Source organism: Dipodomys merriami, unplaced genomic scaffold (assembly GCF_024711535.1).
Source record: "Dipodomys merriami isolate MVZ:Mamm:240054 unplaced genomic scaffold, mDipMer1.0.p SCAF_16, whole genome shotgun sequence".
Classification (NCBI taxonomy): Eukaryota; Metazoa; Chordata; class Mammalia; order Rodentia; family Heteromyidae; genus Dipodomys; species Dipodomys merriami.
The window spans coordinates 4,053,884-4,076,439 of NW_027202937.1; the positions used below are offsets into that span (position 1 = coordinate 4,053,884).

The following is a 22,556-nucleotide window of genomic DNA, read 5'->3' on the forward strand; positions in this document are numbered from 1 at the left end:
ATTCTTCACTGAGATGGAGTCTTGCACACTTTTTTTTTTTTTTTTTTTTTTTTGCCAGTCCTGGGGCTTGAACTCAGGGCCCGGGCACTGTCCCTGAGCTTCTTTTGCTCAAGGCTAGTGCTCTACCACTTGAGCCATGGCTCCACTTCTGGCCTTTTCTGTTTATGTGGAACTGAGGAATCGAACCTGGGGCTTTGTGCATGCCAGATGAGCACCTACCACTAGGCCATGTTTCCAGCCACTGGCACACTTTTTGCCTGAGCTGGCCAGGAACTGCGATCCTTCTGGGCACATCACCAGCCAATGGATGAGAAGGGGTCTCATGAATTTTTTACCCCAGTTGTCCTCAAACCTCAATCTTCTTGATCTCTGTCTCCTGAATAGCGAGAATTATAGGCGTGCACCACTGCAGCAGCTTCAACACAGAAATCTTGATGTAGTCTCCAAGCAGGATTTCCTGCTTTCCCACCTCTTCTAGATGTTCCTAGAGCTTAACATCCTGGGCTCCAGACCCTGAGGTATCTAGGTTAATATCCTAGATCTGTAAGTCATGGCTGTATAATGTTGGACCATGCTTTTGTTTCCTTATCTGTAACATATGAATAATAAAGCCAATTTATAGAAATATTGTAAGATGTGTGGTACCAGTGGCTCATGTCTATAATCCTAGCTACTCAGGAGGCTGAGATCTGAGGATCGTGGTTCAAAGCCAGCCTGGGCAGGGAAGTCCATGAGATTCTAATCTCTAGTTAACCACCAGAAAACCAGAAGTGGTGCTGTGGCTCAATATCATAGAGCACTAGCCTTGAGCAAAAAGTGAGTTCAGGGACAGTGCCCAGGCCCTGAGTTCAAGCCCCAGAGCCCTCCAAAAAATTAGAAATAAAAATAAAAAAGTAAGGATTAAATAATGTTACTATATGAGTCTTGAGCCTTTATACTAAGCACATACTAAGTGCTCACCAAATGTCAGTTAATAATTTTTCTAGTTTTAAAAGGGTTTTAAGTAACTACAAACTACAATTAAGAATAATTTCTTGAAAGCTATGTAACAAGGTTCAAAACACTAATATGATTTTAAGTTACGACATTTCAGTCATTTTAAAAAGTTGAAAACCTAGAAAATTGGCAAAGTAAGTCTCACTCAGCTTGTGTTAGTTGACTATAATAGGCAACACCAGCATAATTCCATTCATTTCCTTCTTATGTAAGCTATAAGAGATAAATTAAGGATTCAAATCATGATACAAAGAAAAGCCTCAATTCCACTGAGCACCTGTAGCTCACGCCTGTAATCCTAGCTACTCAGGACACTGAGATCTGAGGATCAAAGTTCAAAGCCAGCCTGGGCAGACAAATCTGTGCGACTCCAATTAACCAGCAGAAAGCCAGAACTGGAGATATGGCTCAAATGCTACAGCACCAGAAAAAGTGGGTGAAAAAGCTAAAAAAGAAGGCAAGGCCCAATGTTGAAGCCTCAGTACCACCACCACCAGTGCACACACATACACACACAGATAAAAATTCCCAAAGCACCCTTGAGACAGAAACCCTTGAACATTATGCTTTGTTTCCAATACTCACAGTAGAGTTGGCGAAAATTGAGTTTGAATTGGCTGCAGAATATCCTGCATTGGTCAGGTCATCGCTGCTCTGCAAGAGGGCAAATTCAACACGGCGGTTACTTTGACAGCAAGAAGAAACAAAGCTTGTGTCTCCGCTATGTTCCTAGTGTTACTTACAGATTTATTACTAGGTCCATGTAGAAAGTAGTTCAACGCTTGTGGGTCTCTAGAATAAAAGAGGGCATCAAATAAATAAACATTATTTCCACTAAAAAAGAAAATGGCTGGGTACTGGTGATTCATACCTGTAATCCTATCTACTCAAGAGGCTAACCTACATTAGTCCTGTGGTTCAAGTGGTAGAGTGCTAGCCTTAAGTAAAAGAAGCTCAGGAACAGTGCCTAGGCCCTGAGTTCAAGCCAGGACTGGTACACACAGGTACACACAGGTATACACACACACCACCAGCTAAGCCAGGCGCCAGTGGTTCACGCTTGTAACCCTAGTACGTACACATGTACACAGACACACACACACACAGACACACACACAGACACACACACACACACACACACACACACACACACTCCACCACCACCACCAGCTAAGCCAGGCGCCAGTGGCTCAAGCTTGTAACCTAGCTGCTCAGGAGGCTGAGATCTGAGGACTGTAATTCAAAAGTCAGCCTGGGAAGGAAACTCTATGAGTCTCTTTTCTCCAATTAACCACTATAAAACTGGAAGTGGCTCTGTGGCTCGAGGTGGTAGAGTGCTAGTCTTGAGCAAAAGAGGTCAGGGACAGCACCCAGGCCTGAGTTCAAGCCCCACATCAACAGAAAAAAAAAAAAAAAAAAGAGTAGCAACTAAACAAGAAAACATTAGCCTGAGTAAAATCTTCTACTTATTTTAAAATGATTTTCTCAGCAGTTTTTCATTTCATTTATCTACTTTTTCTTTTTGATGTTCAATTTCTTATTATCAATAATTTCTGCTTCCTGAGATTCCTTTTTTTTCTTTTTCTAGCTTTCAGTCATGAGGATGGAATCAAGAGTCTTTTTTACCACCAAGCTATACCCCAGGCCTTGCCTTCTGGGTCTTATTAGAAAAAAAAATGTAGTGAAGGATTACAAAATTATCACTCCTATAGCAATCTCTCCCCTCTCCCCACCTTTTGCTCTAGCTATGGTTATTTACTTCTGAACTTCTTTTTTGGCCAGTCCTGGGGCTTGAACTCAGGGCCCTGAGCTTCTTTTGCTCAAAGCTAGCACTCTACCACTTGAGCCACAGGGCCACTTCTAGCTTTCCTGTTTATGTGGTACTAAGGAATCAAATTCAGGGCTTCATACTTGCTAGGCAAGCACTAAGCCACAGTCCCAGCCCTTACTTCTGAACTTCTTAGGCTGCTTTGGTCCAGCAGGCCTCCCCCCCACCCCCCTTGCTGGTCCCCTGGGTCTGCAATGAGTGCCTTACCCAATAAGATCAAGGAGACACGAGTCATCATCATCATCCATGACAACTGTGAAGACAAGAAGGAAGCAAGGTTCAGCAAGAGACTGCAGCCAGCAACATTTAGGCAACATAAAGCGCACTTAAACTGGATATTAACAGCAGTGTCGTTCCTGTGTGTTTTTCTCTAATTGCTGGTCATCACTGTGATACTAGTTTCTGTGGATGCTGGGCATGGCGGTATGTGCCTAGCACCTCCAAAGGCTAAGGAAGGATGGCTTGAGCCTGGGTGCCCATCTCAAAAAAAAAAAAAAAAGAGAGAGAGAACAATTAAATAATTTTTATTTCTTCATCATTCAAGAAAGTATTGAGCAGGCACCAAAAATAAAAAAGAAGGTATTGAATTTCTGCTGGTACTGATGGCTCACACCCATTATCCTAGCTACTCAGGCAGCTGATATTACGAGACAGAAGGGTGATATCAACCTGGGCAGAAAACAACTGAGAGACTCCAGAAAGCCTGACTGGAGATGTGGCTCAAGTGGCAGAAAGCACCAGCTAAGCAAGCAATCTGAGCAAATATGAGGCCCAGAGTCCAAACCCCCAGTACCCACAACAAAACAAAACAAAACAACAACAACAAGAAAAGCACTGAATTTAAATTGCTTTTATTATAAACAAGTCCTCAATTTCAAGAGAAAGATTCTAAGCAAATCGAAGATAGCTGGCAGCGGCCTCTGGCGTGCGGACTCACCCAAGAGCCCTAAAACAGCAAACAGCAACTTTCTCCAGTATAAGCAAACAAGAAGAGAAACCACACTTCTGTCTAGAACACCTCTCCTAGGTTCAGAGGTCTTTACGTTTGGGGGCTGGAGAACAATCCAGACTTCTTGCCATATTTCTGGCTAGCTGTAGGGAGCCAGGAAAGGGGGTTCTTTTGTGCATTTGGAGCCAGATGCAATCTCACGGACGGCCTGGCCACGGGCAGTGCAGGCCTGGGCTGCGGCCGGCAGGGCCCAGGTGCTCACGTCCGCAGAAGCGCCACGGCTGCTCAATGCCAGCCCAGCCATAGCTCGCCCGAAAATGCTGCATGGAGAAAATGTCAGGCAGAAGTTCACCCCGCTCAGGCCCTGGGCTGCCTCCCTGCCCCGCCGGCCGGCCGCCGTCCCCAGCACAGCCAGCGCGGTGACTGGGCTTTGGCTGAAACAATCACAACCGTACGAATTCCAAGAGTGGTTCTCCCCCGAGATCCAGGCAACTTACACTAGTGATCCGACACCTGGCAACACTGCTGCGCCCCCATTTCAAGCCATGCGTGGAATGAATTTACATCACAGAATGCCAAGGCCAAGAGTTCTGGAGCAGTTGGAAAGGCAGTTGTGGACGGCAGTTGGACGGAGGAATGAAATCCTGAAGAGATGCCCAGAAGAGGGCCACGCCCGGACGGGGCAGAGGAACAGGCTTTTTTTCCCCTCTCTCTTTTTGAATCTGCCATCTCCTCTCCAGTTCCCCACATCTGTCACTGTGTCTGCCCCAAGGCCAAACAGAGACTCCAACTCCTGCTGGATGAAAGAGACTTTCTCTCTCTTAGGAGGAGTGGGTAAGTACTCCTGAAGCGGGACCTTCCCATGACCAGTTAAGGTTTTTAAGGTGCTGGGTGATTCGGGGGGGATTGCAATCCACTGAGAAGCACCCGGGGTAGGGAAGGAGAGATGATGGATGAGAAATGAGGAAGGAAGGGTGGGAGAATGTGTCCAAAGGGGGGACCGATGGCTGAGATTATGAAAAGAGCCAGCCACATGGAGTCTAGTTCTCAGGACTTCTGAGCAATGAAAAGGGAACCAGAGGGACATGGGGGAATTCAAGGTCAGATCTGCCCAAGTGACCATCTTCCCTGGGTCTGGATATTTAACACAGTCCATCTCAGTAGCTCTTTTCATTATCGCCCAGACACTGCAAGCACTTGGAATAAATTAGTCAACTGGTGACACTCAGGTAAGCCTAGAAAGTGGATATTTATTTTTATTTTGTTCTTGTGTGTGTGTGCGCGCGTGTGCGCGCGCGTGCATGCCAGCACTGGGCTGGCTTTTCAAGCACAGCTGGCACTACTACTTGAGCCACAGCTCCACTTCTGGCCTTTTGCTGGTTTACTAGAGATGAGAAGCTCTCAGATTTGTCTGCCTGGGCTGGCTTCTAACCCTTCTCAGATCTCGGCCTCCTGAGTAGCCAGGATTATAGGTATAAGCTGGGGTGGCTGGGCTCAGTCTTACTTCTTTCTGGCAAGGTAACTATGTCAATGGAACATGTTCCACTTTGTAAGTTTGCTTTTTGTAGCATGTGGTAACGTGGCTCAGTAGGAAGCCTATACTCACAGATGTGAGGCCCTGGGTTTGATCCCCAACACCACAAAGCATCAACCAATACATAATGCATCTGCCAAACTATTAAAAATTAATGAAGGAGCCGGGCGCTGGTGGCTCACGCCTATAATCCTAGCTACTCAGGAGGCTGAGCTCTGAGGATCGCGGTTCAAAGCCAGCCCGGGCAGGAGAGACCGTGAGACTCCTATCTCCAATAAACCACCAGAAAACCGGAAGTGGCGCTGTAGCTCAAGTGGTAGAGCACTAGCCTTGAGCTGAAGAGCTGAGGGACAGCGCCCAGGCCCAGAGTTCAAGCCCCACGACCGACAAAAAAAAAAAAAAAAATTAATGAAGGGGCTGGAAATGTGGCTTAATGGTAGAGTGCTTGCCTACCATGCATGAAGCCCTGGGTTTGATTCCTCAGTGCCATATAAAAAGCCAGAAGTGGCGCTGTGGCTCAAGTGGTAGAGTGCTAGCCTTGATCAAAAAGGAGCTCAGGGACAGTGCCCAGGCCACAGGACTAGCAAATAAAGGAGGCTGAGATCTGAGGATCGTGGTTCAAAGCCAGCCCTGGCAGGAAAGTCTGTGAGACTCTTATCTCCAACAAACCACTAGAAAACCAGAAGTGGCATTGTGGCTCAAGTGGTAGAGAGCTCCCCTTGAGCTGAAGAGCGCAGGGACAGCGCCCAAGCCCAGAGTTCAAGCCCCATGACCGACCCAAAATAATAATAATAATAATAATAATAATAATAATAATAATAATAATAATAATAATAATAATAATGAAGAAACATGAGAGAAAGAGCCTATACCAAAACCCCTTTCACAACTGCCCTAGCTCTGCTGCTAGAGCCCTCCCCAGGTCCTGTACCTGACCGCTGCCCCGAGGGTGAGCACACAGTTGAGGAAGGAGATCACAGCACCAATCCTGTCACTCAGGGGTCACTACCATCAGAGAATATTTGCTATCCCAAGTTTAATTTAACAAGCTATCCCTTAAAGAATTAACAGCCGGCGCCAGTGGCTCATGCCTGTATTTCTATCTATTCAGGAGGCTGAGATCTGAGGATTGTGGTTCGAAGCCAGCCTGGGTAGAAAAGTCCCCTTGAGACTCTCATCTCCAATAAATGACTCAGAAAAAGCTGGAAGTAGTGCTCTGGCTCAAGTGGTAGAGTGCTAGCCTTGAACACTAAAGAGCTCAGGGACAGTGCCCAGGCGCTGAGTTCAAGCCCCAGGACTGGCAAAAAAATAAAAAAATAAAAATAAAAAATCAATTTTAAAGGGCTGGGGTTTGAACTCAATGCCTCACTCAGGCTAGGCATGTGCTGAACCCTGACCCAACCATTTTCTAACTGGATGAAATGAAAAGGCACTGTGAATCCTTTCCCTGCTAGAGAGGCTGGTCAAACACTTGATTTCAAGGAGCCCTACTGGACAGGCCTCCCATCTGGCCCCCACTTCTCTCACTGGGATCTCAAATGATCTGTCTCCATGACTGCTATAAATAGTGTCAAAGTGTAGTATAATTCTCTCACTGGGATGTTATGTGGTGCATCAAAGTAAATTTACCTATGTAACACGGTAAGAACGCACTCTGATTCTAAGGTGGAGCGCGACTGGAGTCCACAGTGGCCAATAAGCGAAGCAAATGTGCCTTGGGAAGTGTTGTGCTCATTCGGAAACTGCCACTTGCACAGGCAGACTTGGTTGGCTGTGTGAAAGATGAGTCCTCTCTGAGCAGGCAATGCCCAAGTCAGTGACTGGGAGACTGTCTTGCATGGTCAGACAGCGAGCAAGACAAGTCCCCGAGTAATGGCAGCTCTAGTCAAGATCTGCCTCAGGGAAAGGGGGCTGGAGGGCCTACAAAGTTCTGGCAGGCCAGACAGAAATGACTGTCTGGGGGGCTGGGAAGGTGGCTCAGTGGTAGAGTGCTTGCCTTGCATGCATGAGGCCCTGGATTCGATTCCTCAGTACCACATACATAGGAAGAGCTGGAAATGGTGCTGTGGCTCAAGTGATAGAGCGCTAGTCTTGAGCTGAAGAGCTGAGGGACAGCGCCCAGGCCCAGAGTTCAGGCCCACGACCGACCAAAAAAAAAAAAAAAAAGATAAATTTAAAATAAATAAAGCCGGGCACCCGTGCTCATGCTACTCAGGAGGCTGAGATGTGAAGATTGTAGTTCAAAGCCGGCCCAGGCAGGAAAAGTCTATGAAACTTTTATCTCTAATAAACCACTAGAAAACTGGAAAAGGTGCTGTGGCTCAAGTGGTAGAGTGCTCGCCTTGAGCTGAAGAGTGTAGGGACAGCGCCCAGGCCCAGAGTTCAAGCCCAACAACCAACAAAAAACAAACAAAAAGGGGCTGGGAAGGTGGCTCAGTGGTAGAGCTCTTGCCTTGCATGTCTGAGGCCCTGGGTTCGATTCCTCAGCACCACATAAGCAAAAAGAAAAAGCCGGAAGTGGCACTGTGGCTCAAGAGCGCTAGCCTTGAGCTGAAGAGCTGAGGGACAGCGCCCAGGCCCAGAGTTCAGGCCCCATGACCGGACCAAAAAAAAAAAAAAAAAAAAAAGTAAATAAAAATTCTCAGAATGCAATGTCTGATGTCATAAAATGAAGAAGTCATAAAAGGCTGAAAATTCCATGCCATTAACATTTTAGATTCTAGAGCACAGAGAATGCATGCTTAGCATGAGTTCTAACCCCACCACCACCCCCCAAAAAAACTCTACAACAATTTGCTTCTGATAATGTTGGCTAATTGGAGTCTCAAGGCTTTTCTGCCCATGCTGACTTGGATTACAGGTATAAGCTACAGGTGCCTGGCCACTTTTTGTTTATATGAGATCTCATTACATTGCCCAGAGAATCCTTGTACTACTGGGCTCAAGTGAGCTTCCTTGCCTTACCCTCTCTAGCAGCTGGGATTATAGGCATGCACAACTATGCCTATCTGAATACTAGGTAAATTTACTTCTTAAAATATAACTTTATTGTTACTTATTAAGGTGTTGTACAAAGAGGTTTCCATTTTATAAGTGAGGTAATGAGTACATTTCTTTTTAGGGCAATTCCTCCCCTCTTTTTTTTTTTTTTTTGTCAGTCGTGGGGCTTGAACTCTGGGTCTGAGCGCTGTCCCTCAGCTCTTCAGCTCAAGGCTGGCGTTCTACCACTTGAGCTACAGTGCCACTTCCAGTTTTCTGGTGGTTTACTGGAGATGAGTTTCACAGACTTTCTTGCCAGGTCTGGCTTTGAACCTCAATCCTCAGATCTCAGGCTCCTGAGTAGCTAGGATTACAGGCGTGAGCCACTGGGCCCCGCAATTCCTCCACCCTTAAATGCTAATTTTATAACAACAGGTACTTACAGTTTTATATCCATATAGCTATTTCTATACTTTGTCTAAGACACAATTAGGTTACTTGTGAACACTTCGATCTTTTAGAGGCTTGCTTATAAGCTTTTTCAATCTTTAGAGGGCTAATTTTGCCCTTTATTGAGGCAGAACCCTTCTGGAAACTTCATTTGATATCCCACAATGTACAAGGAGTTCTGCAGTCTCGTAGATAAGAACAAAGTATTCTCTGCCTGTCTGAGCTCCAAGTATTGTTTCTTCTTTCCCAGAACTTGGGTGATTTCCTGGGACATGTGGAGTGATGGGCTGGGGTGGCTCTGTGGTTATGAGGGAGGCCTTGAGTTCAATCCCAGAATAGTCCCCCACCCCCACCCCCGGCACACCGGCAAAAAAAAAAAGTACAAAGTGGCCGGGTGCTGGTGGCTTACGCCTGTAATCCTAGCTACTCAGGAGGCTGAGGTCTGAGGATTGAGGTTCAAAGCCAGCCGAACAGGAAAGTCTATAAGACTCTGATCTCCAATAAACTATTCAGAAAAAGCTGGAAGTGGTGCTGTGGCTCAAGTGCTAGAGCACTGTCCTTGAGCATGAGAGGCTTAGGGACAGCGCCCAGGCCCTGAGTTTAAGCCCTAAGACTGATTAAAAAAAAAAAAAAAGTACGAAATGAAAATCTAATGGAAGAGACAGCAATTTCCAAGGTCCTTTCCAGGGAGATCTCCTCCTGGTATCCTCTGGAAACATTAGCTATTTTCACCCCTAAACTGTTAACAGGTCACCCTGGGGCCTGACAGCAATCTGGGGCACTTCTAGGGAGATAAAAATCTCAGACTTTTCTGGCTGGGTTAGCTTTGAACCATGATCCTCAGATCTTAGCTTCTTGAGTAGCCAGGATTACAGGTGTAAGCCACCAGCACCCAGCTTCAACTTTTTGTCTTTGACAGTCTGGACTCAGATGTCAGCCTCCTAAACTGCTCGATTACAGGCATGAGCCACCAACACCCAGTTCAAATAAATTCCTTCTCCTTCTCTTTCCTGAGGTTTGAACTCTGACTCTTTCCACTGGAGAGCCACACTTCCAGACCAGTTTTTAACTTTTTTAGGTAGGAAGGTAAAGCTAGTCTATTAATCCACCAAGGCTTTGAAGAAATCACTTTAGGAGGCAAGAAGCGGTTAGCACCGTCATCAGCATGCCCTACAGCATGAGAGCCTCCTGCAGGAGGGGGAAATAGACATCTAAATTGCAGTTTTCCCCTGTGTCTCCTTTTGTTTTCTCCCCTAAAGAACAGCTTCAGGAATGGAAACCTTACTGCTTTAATTCCTATCTTTAATCAAGTTGTTCAGTGAATGTAAAGAAGATTCACTATTCATTTAACGTTTATATCCACTGTGTTCTGGGTTTTCTGTTACTAGGAGCAAACATTGAATGATAATGACGTAATATAAAATGGAAACAAATGCAAATGCTGGCCAAGTAAAGGTGGCTCAAGCCTGTAATCCTAGCTACCCAGGAGGCTGAGATCTGAGGATCATGGTTCAAAGCCAACTCCAGGCAGGAAAGTCCATGAGATTCTTATCTCCAATTAACCACAAGAAAACGGGAAATGGGTGCTATGGCTGGCTCAAGTGGTCGAGTGCTTGCTTTGAGCTGAAGAACTCAGGGATAACACACAACCGACAAAACAATACAACAACCACCAAAACTTTTGCATCTGGGCACCACTGGCACACGCCTGTAATCCTAGCTACTCAGGAGGATGAAATCTGAGGATTGTGGTTTGAAGCCAGAGTAGGCAGGAAAGTCCATGGACTGTTACCTCCACTACATTACCAAAAAAGTCAAAGTAGAGCTGTGGCTCAAGTGGTAGAGTATTAATCAATCTTTTTTCCTTTCTCTCTCTCTCTCTCTCTCTGTGATGACTGTCTTCTTTACCTTATATATGGCATGTTCACATGTATATCTTTGTTTTTGTTTTTTGTTGGGTTCGGTTGTGGGGCCTGAACTCTGGGCCTGGGCGCTGTCCCTCAGCTCTTCAGCTCAAGGCTAGCGCTCTACCACTTAAGCCACAGCGCCACTTCTGGGTTTTTTCTTTTTGCTTATGTGGTGCTGAGGAATCGAACCCAGGGCCTCAGGCATGCAAGGCAAGCGCTCTAGCACTGAGCCACCTTCCCAGCCCCTCACATGTATATCTTAAGAGTACTAATCTTGAGCAAAAGAAGCTCAGGGACAGCACCCAAGCCCTGGCATTAAAAAAAAATGAAAAACTTTTGCCCTGAGAACTTACTCAGAACAGATCTTTTAACGTCATTTAGGATATAAATTATTGCCATCTTTCCCTCTGATGATATTGTAATGGTCTGATGATACTGTAATGGTCTGGGGGCTGTTCAGTTGGTAGTTGCAAGCTTTCTGGCAGATTTCCTGCTTTTAAAGAACTCTTTTATTTTGGAAGGGGGACGTGCACACTGGTTCATTACAAGTTCAGTGTGTGAAGTGCTGGGGCTGTGTGCAGAGGCCCCTAGGCTGCTTCAGGTGAAGCTGCAGGGCTTTTATAAAATAATGATAGTGTGCTAGAAGAAAACACATTAGTGTTTTCATAATTATATTAGTTTGTAATAAAAAGCAGGTGTCCACTTCAATGTGATTGCCTCTGAGATTTTCCATTATTACTCAACCAAGGACTTAATTCATTCCCCTAACAAGGAGAAGAGGAAAAAGACTAAGAAAAATTATTTGGAGAAAAACCTAAGTATTTAAAATATTCCTCAAAGCCAGGTTCTAGCAGCTCATGTCGATAATCCTAGCTACTCAAGAAGCTAGGATCTGAGGATCTTGCTTCAAAGTCAGTCTGGGCAGGAAAGTTCTTGAGACTTTTATCTCAAATTAGCCACCCAAGAGTCAGGAGTGGTGCTGTGGCTTAAGTGGTAGCGCACTATCTTGAGCTAGAAGCTCCAGCTCAACACCCAGGCCCCAAGTTCAAGCCCCTGTAGTGGTATGTGTATGTGCACTCGTGTGTGTATACACACCAGGAATTTGAGACTATTAACTGCCCCTAAGAAATCTTCCAACAAACTGAGGGACTGGTCCTAAGCCTCAAGTGAGGCAGGACCTTTGATTGGCTCTGAAAGAAACTCAAGCTTGGTCATGTGAACGAGAGAGATGCAGGAGGCAAATTATCTGGGGCTGCATCTCCCTGGACCACCTGTAGTATCAGTCTCTTTCTCCTCTCTCAGTCAATAATCCTTCTACTTTTCCCTCTCTGTCTTCACTGGACTCTCATGTCTAGCATATTTACTCACTGGTTAGTTTGGCGAGGCCAGTGGTGAACTCTGGAACTCAGAATAGCATCTGACACATTATTATGTGCCAGGAGCTCAGCAAACTTAAAAAGAAAAAACTTGTCACCCTTTCCAAGGTGTTGGCCACAAGATGGCGGGCGGGCAACAGAAGCAGGCCCGCCAGGGAGAGATGCTTCTCAAGCCTTTTTACCTTGAAATGCACGTGGGTTCTCCAAGAACGTATGTTTTGACTTTGGAGATGAGATTGTGCCAGTGAGAGAACAAAATAAAGAGTACACCGTAGAGCGCAAGTTCCTCCCACTACTCTCTGAAATCCATTCTGACCCCAGTGCCATTCTCCCAGGCCCTAGACATGCAAGGAACTTTCCAGAATCTACCCTCACAGATGAGAGCTGCCTCTCTTGAAATGTTCATCTGTAATGCTACTGAAATCTCAACCATTAATCAAAAATTAGTTTGAAGCCTACCTCTGAAGGAATCCTCAGATAACTTTGTTTGTCTTTAGAATTTTCTGGCAAGCATTCTGAAGTGGCATCTCTGGACACTGCTGAGACTCTTCTTTTAGAAGTAGGCTGTATGGAGTCCTGGCACTCCCTAGAGAATATATACTGGCCCATTATGATGACATTTCATTTTGTGCCTCTGTCCCTTTGCCATTTGATGTCTCTAGTAACTTAGCAGGGGTAGTTCTTTGGTAGTCCTTTGTCCTACTAAGAAGATAAAAAGCCCTCCCACCCAATAATAGGCAATAATACCTACTTCTCCTGTAAGGCCTTAAATCACATGTCATGGACCACCCTTATGTTTGCTTATTTTACTTCCCAGGCAATAAAATAATAACTTATTTGTTATTACTATTATTAGTTTTATTTTGTTAGTTGTGGGACTTGAACTCAGGGTCTGGGCACTGTCCCTAAGCTTTTTCACTCAAGGCTAGTGTTCTACCACTTGAGCCATAGCGCCACTTCTGGTTTTCTGGCGGTACACTGGAGACAAGAGTCTCACAGGACTTTCTTGACTGGGCTGGCTTCAAACCATATCCTTAGATCTCAGCCTCCTGAGTAGCAGGATTTATAGGCGTGAGCCACCAGTGCCTGGCTATTTGTTTTTATTGTAAACCTATCTGCCATGTTGCCCATGTAACACACACACACACACACACACACACACACACACGCACACGCACACGCACACACACACGCACACACACACACACACACACACACACACACACACACACACTTTTTCTGACTTCTCATCCTGTAAAAGCTGAGTCAGGCTTGTTGTATTCCCCCAGCTGCGCCGCACCCCCACCCCCGCAAGCCCTGGAGCTGGTCCTTGAATTCAGAGCATGAACACTGTCCCTGAGCTTTTTGGTTCAGGGCTAACATGATTACCTGAAGCACAGTTCTACTTCCAGCTTTTTGGTGGGTAACTGGAGATAAGATTTAATACTTTCAATGAAGTTTGAAAGCAATAATCCTATCAATACAATTTTTTTTCAATTTTGAAAACAAAGAAGGAAAGACTTGACTACTGAATAAAATGAATGGCTGATGACAGCTGGAGTGGTAGAGCCCTACCTAACAAGACCTGACTTTGCCCTCAACACCTAGAAAAGAAATAAAATAAGCCAGACCAGTGGCTCAGACCTGTACTCTTAGCTACTCAGGAGGCTGAGATTTTTTATTTTTTATTTTTTTGGTCGGTTGTGGGGCTTGAACTTGGCTTGGGCACTGTCCCTGCGCTCTTCGGCTCAAGGATAGTGCTCTACCACTTGAGCCACAGAGCCATTTCTGGTATTCTGGTGGTTTATTGGAGATAAGAGTCTCACAGACTTTCCTGCCCGGTCTGGCTTTGAACCGCAATCCTCAGATCTCAGCCTCCTGAGTAAGCTAGGATTACAGGCGTGAGCCACCGGCGCCTGGCTGAGGCTGAGATTTGAGAGTCAGGAAGAAAAGGCTATGACAGACACTCTTATTACCAATTAATCAAAAAGCAGAAAGAAGAGCTGTGGCTCATGTGGTAGTGTTAACCCTGCAAAAAAAGGTCAGGGACAGCAGCCAGGCTCTGAGTTCAAGAAGCAAAACCAGCACACACACAAAATAAAATAAAAATTTAAAGCCCGCTGGGTGTTGGAGGCTCACATCTGTAATCCTAGCTGCTCTGGAGGCTGAAATCTGAGGATCAAGGTTCAAAGCCAGCCCAGGCAGGAAAGGCCGTGAGACTCATATCTCCAATAAACAACCAGAATACCAGAAATGGCGCTGTGGCTCAAGTGGTAGAGCACTATCCTTGAGCCGAAGAGCTGAGGGATAGTGCCCAAGCCCAGAGTTCAGGCCCCACGACCAAAAAAAAAAAAACACACACAAAAAAAATTTATAAACCCACAAATTGCATCAGTGGTAGAGTGCTTGCCTTGCATGCATGAGGCCCTGCGTTCGATTCCTCACCACCACATGAGCAGAAAAAGCCAGAAGTAGTGCTGTGGCTCAAGCAGTAGAGCGCTCACCTTGAGCTGAAGAGCAGAAGGACATTGCCGGGCATCGGTGGCTCACGCCTGTAATCCTAGCTACTCAGGAGGCTGAGATCTGAGGATCATGGTTCAAAGCCAGCCCAGGCAGGAGCATCTGTGAGACTCTTATCTCCAATAAACCACTAGAAAACCGGAAGTTGTGCTGTGGCTCAAGCGGTAGAGCACTTGCCTTGAGCTGAAGAGCTGAGAATTCAAGCCCCAAGACTGCAAAAAAAAAAAGAGCAGAAGCACAGCACACAGGTCCAGAATTCAGGCCCATAACTGCCAAAAAAAAAAAAAAAAAAAAAAAGCTATTAAGATGGGGACTGGGGGGGGAGGGGGGAGGCTGGGAAGGGAGGTGAAGGGTAAACAAAGGAGGAGGCTGCAATGCTTGGTAAGAAATGTATGCATTATCCTGCCAATGTAATTGTAACCCCTCTGTACAGTATGTTCTCAAATAAAATAAAATAAAATTAAAAAAAAAAAAAAAGAAAAAGATGGGGACTGGTGGTGGCTCATGCCTGTAATCCCAGCTACTCAAGAGGCTGAAGCTAGCCCAGGCAGGCAAAAAAGTCTGCAAGACTCTAATTAACCAGCAAAATGTTAGACTGGAGGCATAGCTCAAGTGATAGAGTACTAGCCAAAAGCAACAAAGCCAAGCAAGAGTAAGACCCTGAGTTTCAGCCCCAGCATCAACACCAAAAAAAAAAAAACTATTCAAAATAAGTTTTCTAGTCTTTCTCTACCACTTCTCAGTGTAAGTGAACTTGGTATATACTATTAGCTGCAAGTATGGAATTGCTTTAAAGATGTTTGGAAAGAGCCATCATTACCAACAAAACCCTTTTCTTTCAGGAAGCATTCGTATTAGGGATCTGGTTAAAATTATTACAGGAACTCTTGACGCGCACCGCTCTCTGCCATGAGTAACTTCCAAACTATTCTGGTTTTACAGCATGGTCCAACAAAAACAGCCGTATGAAAACACGCAACAGTACTAACAAACAAAATTCCATTGCATATAGTCAGAGACACATGTCCAGCAGGACAGTGTGTCCCCAAATCCATTTTTAAGGAAGAGAAAAAAAAAGACCTTTTAAAAAGTGCTGGTGGTGCACACCTGTAATCATAGCTATTCAAGGAGGCTGAGACCTGAGGATCGTGGTTCAAAGCCAGTTTGGGCAGGAAAGTCTGTGAGACTCTTATCTCCAATTAACCACCAAAAATCAAGAAGCTTTTTGAGCTGTGGCTCAGGTGGCAGAGCACTAGACTTGGGCAAAAAAGCTCAAGGACAGCGCCACTGAGTTCAAGCCCTAGGACTGGTACATAAAAACAAAAAATGGAACAGAAGGAAGGTTTTAACAATGACTGGAGAAAGAATATGGGCACATATATATGTAGCCTATTACTCCAAGCAAAATGTCACAGAGTTTTCATAGACTTGAAAGATGCTGAATTTATCCCATGTTTAAGCTCTAAGAAACAAAGTATCTGCAGTTCAAATCTTTTTTAACGCCATAGCAATGGTACGGGAACTAGAATGTATACTTGTAGTTATTGGGACCAGTACTCAGTGGTAGAAGGTGAAATGCTTTGGAGAAGATGGTGGTATAGGTTACAATGTACTTAGTGCTAGAGAACCACTTGAACATGACTAATACTTCTTTTTTACAACAAGAAGCAAGCATGAATATTCTTATTAAAGAGCCCATCTGTGCTTGATGTAATTAGTCACCCATCTTTGAGAAAATAATCTATTCTTGGGGTTGGGAAGGTGGTTCAGTGGTAGAGCACTTGCTTTGCATGCCTGAGGCCCTGGGTTCGATTCCTCATCACCACATAAGCAAGAAGACGAAAACCAGAAGTGGCGCTGTGGCTCAAGTGGTAGAGCGCTAGCCTTGAGCTGAAGAGCTGAGGGACAGCGCCCAGGCCCAGAGTTCAGGCCCCACGACCGACCAAAAACAAACAAACCCACTGCAGCAAGTAAGATCCGAGAGGTCAAGGCTGCCACCCCCCCCCACCTCATGCCACAGGGGTCGGGTGTCACTCTAATGGAGGGGGGAGTGTTTATAACTCTGTCCTCTAGAGTCCACAGAAGCTTAGTGCTTCACGATGTAGTGAATGTTGAGTTTTACTGATATAGTAACCAACGGTTATGATAATTTAGTTACAAAAGTGATTGTGGCGCTGTGGCTCAAGTGGTAGAGCACTAGCTTTGAACAAAAGAAGCTCAGGGACAGTGCTAAGGCCCTGAGTTCAAGCCCCAGGACTGGAGAGAGACAGAGAGAGAGAGAGAGAGAGAGAGAGAGAGAGAGAGAGAGAGAGAGAGAGAGGAGAAAGAGAGAGCGAGGAGAGAAAGAGAGAGCGCTCATTAGAGTCCATTATGGTTGCCTGTAATCCTAACTCATCTAGAGGCTGAGATCTAAGGATTGTGGTTTGAAGCCAGCCTGGACAGGAAAGTCCGTGAGACTTACCAATAAACTACCCAGAAAAAGCTGGAAGTGCTGCTGTGGCTTAGGTGGTAGAGCGCCAGGCTCAGGAATGGAGCCGAGGCCTTGAGTTCAAGCCCCAGGATCAGCAAAAAAAAAAAAAAAAAAAAAAAAATAGGGCTGGGAAGGTGGCTCAGTGGTAGAGCGCTTGCCTTGCATGCATGGGGCCCTGGGTTCGATTCCTCAGTACCACATAAGCAGAAAGAAAAAAAGCCAGAAGTGGCACTTTGGCTCAAGTGGTAGAGCACTAGCCTTGAGCTGAAGAGCTGAGGGACAGGGCCCAGGCCCAGAGTTCAGGCCCATGACCATACCCCCCCCCAAAAAAAGTGCAATAGTCTGGGTGCTGGTGGCTCACATCTGTAATTCTAGCTATTCAGGAGGCTGAGATCTGAGTATCACCCTTCAAAGCCAGCCTGGGCAGAAAAGTCCCTGAGACACTTATCTCTAATTAACCACCACAAAAGAAAAAAAGATAAGGGACAGTGGTCAACCCCTGAGTTCACACCCAAGTACCAGTACTAAATAAATTATATATATATATATATATATATATAGAGAGAGAGAGAGAGAGAGAGAGAGAGAGAGAAAGAGAGAGAGAGGAGAGAAGAGAAATATAGCTCAGTAGTACATTTGCCTAGTGTGTGCAAGACTGTGGGTCTGATCCAAGCACTGAAAAAAGTACACTAAAATATCATGATAACATCATTTTTAATTTTTCATAGGATGAGGAGAATCAAACCAATGACTGCATTTATTAGGGCAATGGCACACATCTCAGCTCTCAAGTAGTTGGTGATTTTAATGCAAAGGTAAGACATGCAAATGAAATTATTTTCCAAACTTCAGAAAAATTATGAATGAAAATACATCATACAACATGGGCACTGACTGAAATATTGATGTATCAAGGCACACAGGTGATAAAAACTGTAATGGCTAATACTTACTGAATACCTTCCCCCAGCCAGGCCCTTTCCACAGTCATCCTCCCTCGCACACATTTTGCCAGGTACCAATTACTATCCCTATTCTTAGGGAAACCTGCCCTTGCTCAGCACTGCAGACTGCAGCATCTGAGCACCAAGCGGGACTGAACTGAAATCTCTGAGGCGCACTTCTTCACATCTCTGTAAAGGCTGTGTAATTTTAGGAGGAGGTGGATTTCTCCAAACATTTCCCATGCCAAATGATAGCAACTGAGAATCTTAAAATGCTTTCTTCTGCCAGGCACTGGTGGCTCACACCTGTAATCGTAGGGGCTACTGATGAGGCTGACATCCGAGGATCGCAGTGTGAAGCCAGCCCTAGCAGGAACATCTGTGAGACTTTCTCACCTGAAGTACAGCTGTGGCTCCAGGTGGTAAAGCACTAGCCTTGAGAAGAAAAACTCAGGGACAGTACCCACGCTTGGAGTTCAAGCCCTACTATACAGACCAAAAAGAAAAAGCTCAGGGAAAGGTAGCTTTGTTTTTGTTTTCTGGATCTTTTGTCTTGTTTATAACTTTTATCTGTTTGGTGGAGAGTAAGGGGTGGGGGGGACACAGAAATGGTGGGACAAAGAGTGACAAATGAAGCAATAATATTAGACACTATGTTGAAAATGAACTATACAATTTGAAAAGGGGTGGGAGGGAAATTCTAGGAGAAAGTGAGGGAGAACTGGCCTTGTTCAAAAAGAAATGTATTCAGCCGGGCGCTGGTGGCTCACGCCTGTCATCCTAGCTACTCAGGAGGCTGAGATCTGAGGATCGCGGTTCAAAGCCAGCCCGGGCAGGAGAGACCGGGAGACTCCTATCTCCAATAAACCACCAGAAAACCGGAAGTGGCACTGTAGCTCAAGTGGTAGAGCGCTCGCCTTGAGCTGAAGAGCTGAGGGACAGCGCCCAGGCCCAGAGTTCAAGCCCCATGACCGACAAAAAAAAAAAGAAGAAATGTATTCATCGGATGTATGGAACTGTAACCCCTCTGTACATCACCTTCACAATAACACTATTTTTTTTTTTAAAGCTCAGGGACGGGGGCTGGGAAGGTGGCTCAGAGTGCTTGCCCTGCATGCATGAGGCCCTGGGTTCCATTCCTCAACACCATATAAACAGAAAAGGCTGGAAGTGCCGCTGTGGCTCAAGTGGTAGAGTGCTAGCTTTGAGCTCAAGAGCTCAGGGACAGCGCCCAGGCCCAAAGTTCAAGCCCCACAACTGACGCACTAAAAATAACTAAATAAATAAATAAAAATAAAAGCTTAGGGACAGTGGCCAGGCTTTGAGTTCAAGTAAGCCCCTATCCTATAGTGAATAACCTCAATATGTACTCGATCCATTAAAACTTAAAAACCAAACTAGCATATAAGGTAAATATATAAGGTAATATAAGCACTAACCATATAAGGTACTTTTAAGTGGGAGAAAGGAAACATTTTAAGAAAGTTTTCGTATCAGGAGAAATAGTTATTGGAGGGGTTTGGCAGACTTTGTGGACATTTCATTCTGGTCCAGGGAAGACAACAGAGAAAGAAATGTTTGAAATGGGGCATTGCTATATTTCCCAAGTCTCAAATTCCTTGACTGGAGTGTTCCTCCTGCCCCAGCCTCCAGAGTAGCTGGGAATATAGGCATGTGCCACTGGGCCAGGGAAAAAAGTCTTGCATACCAAAAGGGGTGGCAGAGGTTTTGTAATAAGATAGCTGTGTGGGGCTGGGAAGGTGGCTCAGTGGTAGAGCGCTTGCCTTGCACGCACGAGGCCCTGGGTTCGATTCCTCAGCACCACATAAGCAAAAAAGAAAAAACTGGAAGTGGCGCTGTGGCTCAGGTGGTAGAGCACTAGCCTTGAGCTGAAGAGCTGAGGGACAGTGCCCAGGCCCAGAGTTCAGGCTCCACGACCAGACCAAAAAAAAAAAAAAAAAAAAGATAGCTGTGTGTGGCTCAAGCAGTAGAGTGCCTGCCTAGTGGACATCACATGTCTGTAATCCCATTACTGTGGGAGGTGGAAATGAGGAGGATGGCTGGGGCAGGAAGACCTTATCTCAAAAATAATATTACTGGTGGGGTTTTTTCTAAACAATTTTCCATCCTCAGTTAACCCACTAGTACAAACTTTACAGATATGCAGGCTAACTGTATTGATGAAGTGTACCATATAACAAAGAAGCAGGGCTGGGAAGGTGGCTCAGTGGTAGAGCGCTTGCCTTGCATGCATGAGACCCTGGTTTCGATTCCTCAGCACCACATAAGCAAACAGGAAAAAGCCGGAAGTAGCGCTGTGGCTCAAGTGGTAGAGCGCTAGCCTTGAGTTAAAGAGCTGAGGGACAGCGCCCAGGCCCAGAGTTCAGGCTCCATGACCAGACCCCCCCCCCAAAAAAAAACAAGCAAATTATTTAGTAATATGAATTAGTTATGTGAATTGCTATTTTATATTTAGTTAAGGTACTTATAACCCTTCTCTTTCAAGAGACATGGTTATAGAAATGTCATTTTTCTTTGTGTAATTCTTAAGATCATTTCCTATCAGATTGCTTAATGTACTTCTATGCTGTGAGTACCATGTGACATTAAAAAAAAAATCAGGGGCTGGTAAGTTGGCTCAGTGGTATAGCCCTTGCCTTGCATGCCTGGGGCCTTGGTTTCCATTCCTCAGCACCACATAAGCAAAAAGAAAAAAGCCGGAAGTGGCGCTGTGGCTCAAGTGGTAGAGCGCTAGCCTTGAGCTGAAGAGCTGAGGGCAGTGCTCAGGCCCAGAGTTCAGGCCCCACAACTGGACCCAAAAAAAAAAAAAATCAGACTTAAGCCAAGTGCTGGTGGCTCACGCCTGTAATCCTAGCTACTCAGGAGGCTGAGATCTGAGGATAGCGGTTCAAAGCCAGCCTGGGCAGGAAAGTCTGTGAAACTCTTATCTCCAATAAACCACTAGAAAACCAGAAGTGTCGCTGTAGCTCAAGTGGTAGAGTGCTTGCCTTGAGCTTAAGAGCTGAGGGACAGCACTCAGGCAGAGTTCAAGCCCCACGACTGACCAAGGGAAAAAAAAAAAAAAAAAGCTCAGGGACAGTGCCTAGGACCTGAATTCAATACCCCATGACCAACCAAAAAAAAAAAAAAAGCCATATAGAAACCTATGACTAGAAGCTGCTCCAAACACATTCCAGTTGTAAATCCTAAGTGTGATCACACCTAGAGCTGGGTTTTCACGATTTCTAAACTTCAACAATTCTCACAGATCTGGAGAATTAGAATATAAACACAAAGTAAAAATGCATCAGTCTACTTCTATTCGCTTGCATCTCTAGGAAATGGCGTGAGCCACGAGCGCCTGGCTAAGAAAAAGGTTTTTGTGGATGGATAACTGTCTCTATACATGGAAGAAACTGCTTATGAAACTGAAGATATGCCAGGAGCTGGTGGATGACACCTGTAATCCAGCTACTCAAGAGGCTGATATCTGAGGATCTCGGTTCAAAGCCAGCCTGGGCAGGAACATCCCCGAGACTCTTATCTCCAATTAACCACCAGAAAACCAAATATGGCGCTATGGCTCAAGTGGTGGAGCACTAGCCTTGAGCTGAAAGCTGAGGGACAGTGCTCAGTGCCCAGGTCCAGAGTTCAAGCCCCATGACCAACAAAACAAAACAAAAAAAGAAAGGTCCTGGTACCAAAATAAATAGATTTACAAAAGAAGACAGATCTGAAATGTACTGCCACGAACTTTTAATGATAACTGACACACATATTCTGAAATTCTCTCTCACATCTGATACTACTAAGGAGCAGCAGGTTTTGAAGTTCCTCATCTTGGCAGATGGGGCTTACGAGTAAGTGAGGAGGACTGCTTCTCCAGCCCTGTGTCTGGCCCAGGGGAGCTGAGCCGCCCGGGGGCTCCACCTATGCACCAGCGCACTCAGAATCCACAGTGACAACTGTTTGTTTATTGCTGTTGCTTGCCTGTTAGGACTAGGCTTTCTTGTACAGTGCAAAAGAAAAATTAAGAGGGATTTCACTCTCAGCTTAGTAATAAGCCTTACATTCATCCTGCTACGTAACATTTTAAATAATGGTTCTTCAGCCGGGTGCCGGTGGCTCATGCCTGTAATCCCAGCTACTCAGGAGGCTGAGATCTGAGGATCATAGTTCAAAGCCAGCCTGGGCAGAAAAGTCCGTGAGACTCGAAAACCAGAAGTGGCGCCGTGGCTCAGGCGGTGGAGCACTGGCCTTGAGCTGAAGAGCGCAGGCCCAGAGTTCAAGCCCCATGACCAACAAAAAATAAAAATAAAAAAAAAAGGTTCTTCAGATTAAATCATGCCTCTTATCTCATTGTATATGTTTCCCCCCCAATCTAAATTATTATAGTTTTATACCAACTGCACCCCAAGAACAGGTACACCTCGAGCTACACCATTTTAAATAAGATCGCAAGTATGTGGTTTTTTTTTTCTTTTTGCAGTAGTAGGGTTTGAACTCTTTTTTTTTTTTTTTTTTTTGTCAGTCGTGGGGCCTGAACACTGTCCCTCAGCTCTTCAGCTCAAGGCAAGCACTCTACCACTTGAGCCACAGCGCC

The 22,556-nt window shown here is 45.4% G+C and overlaps 1 protein-coding gene and 1 long non-coding RNA gene across 5 annotated transcripts in view; one reads left to right on the forward strand and one right to left on the reverse strand.

Annotated features, from left to right (window-relative positions):
• Bicral (BICRA like chromatin remodeling complex associated protein) overlaps positions 1-22,556 on the reverse strand; it is a 61,877-nt gene that overhangs the window by 27,894 nt on the left and 11,427 nt on the right. The window contains exons 1-4 of one of the 4 annotated variants that reach the window (XM_070023724.1): positions 14,524-14,538; positions 3,032-3,077; positions 1,740-1,788; positions 1,582-1,650 (exon numbers count right to left, since the gene is read on the reverse strand). In XM_070023724.1, the coding sequence (XP_069879825.1) occupies positions 1,582-1,650; positions 1,740-1,788; positions 3,032-3,072 (159 nt within the window). In that variant the 5' untranslated portion in view covers positions 3,073-3,077; positions 14,524-14,538. Of the gene's footprint in view, positions 1-1,581; positions 1,651-1,739; positions 1,789-3,031; positions 3,078-4,270; positions 4,311-12,478; positions 12,548-14,523; positions 14,539-22,556 lie in introns of those variants that run through there. The other 3 variants (XM_070023726.1, XM_070023727.1, XM_070023725.1) reach the window with 3 other exon arrangements.
• On the forward strand, positions 4,310-22,322 carry LOC138828065 (uncharacterized). The gene is made up of 4 exons (XR_011372209.1): positions 4,310-4,607; positions 17,738-17,824; positions 18,243-18,473; positions 21,292-22,322. It is a non-coding gene; the product is annotated as an uncharacterized lncRNA (long non-coding RNA).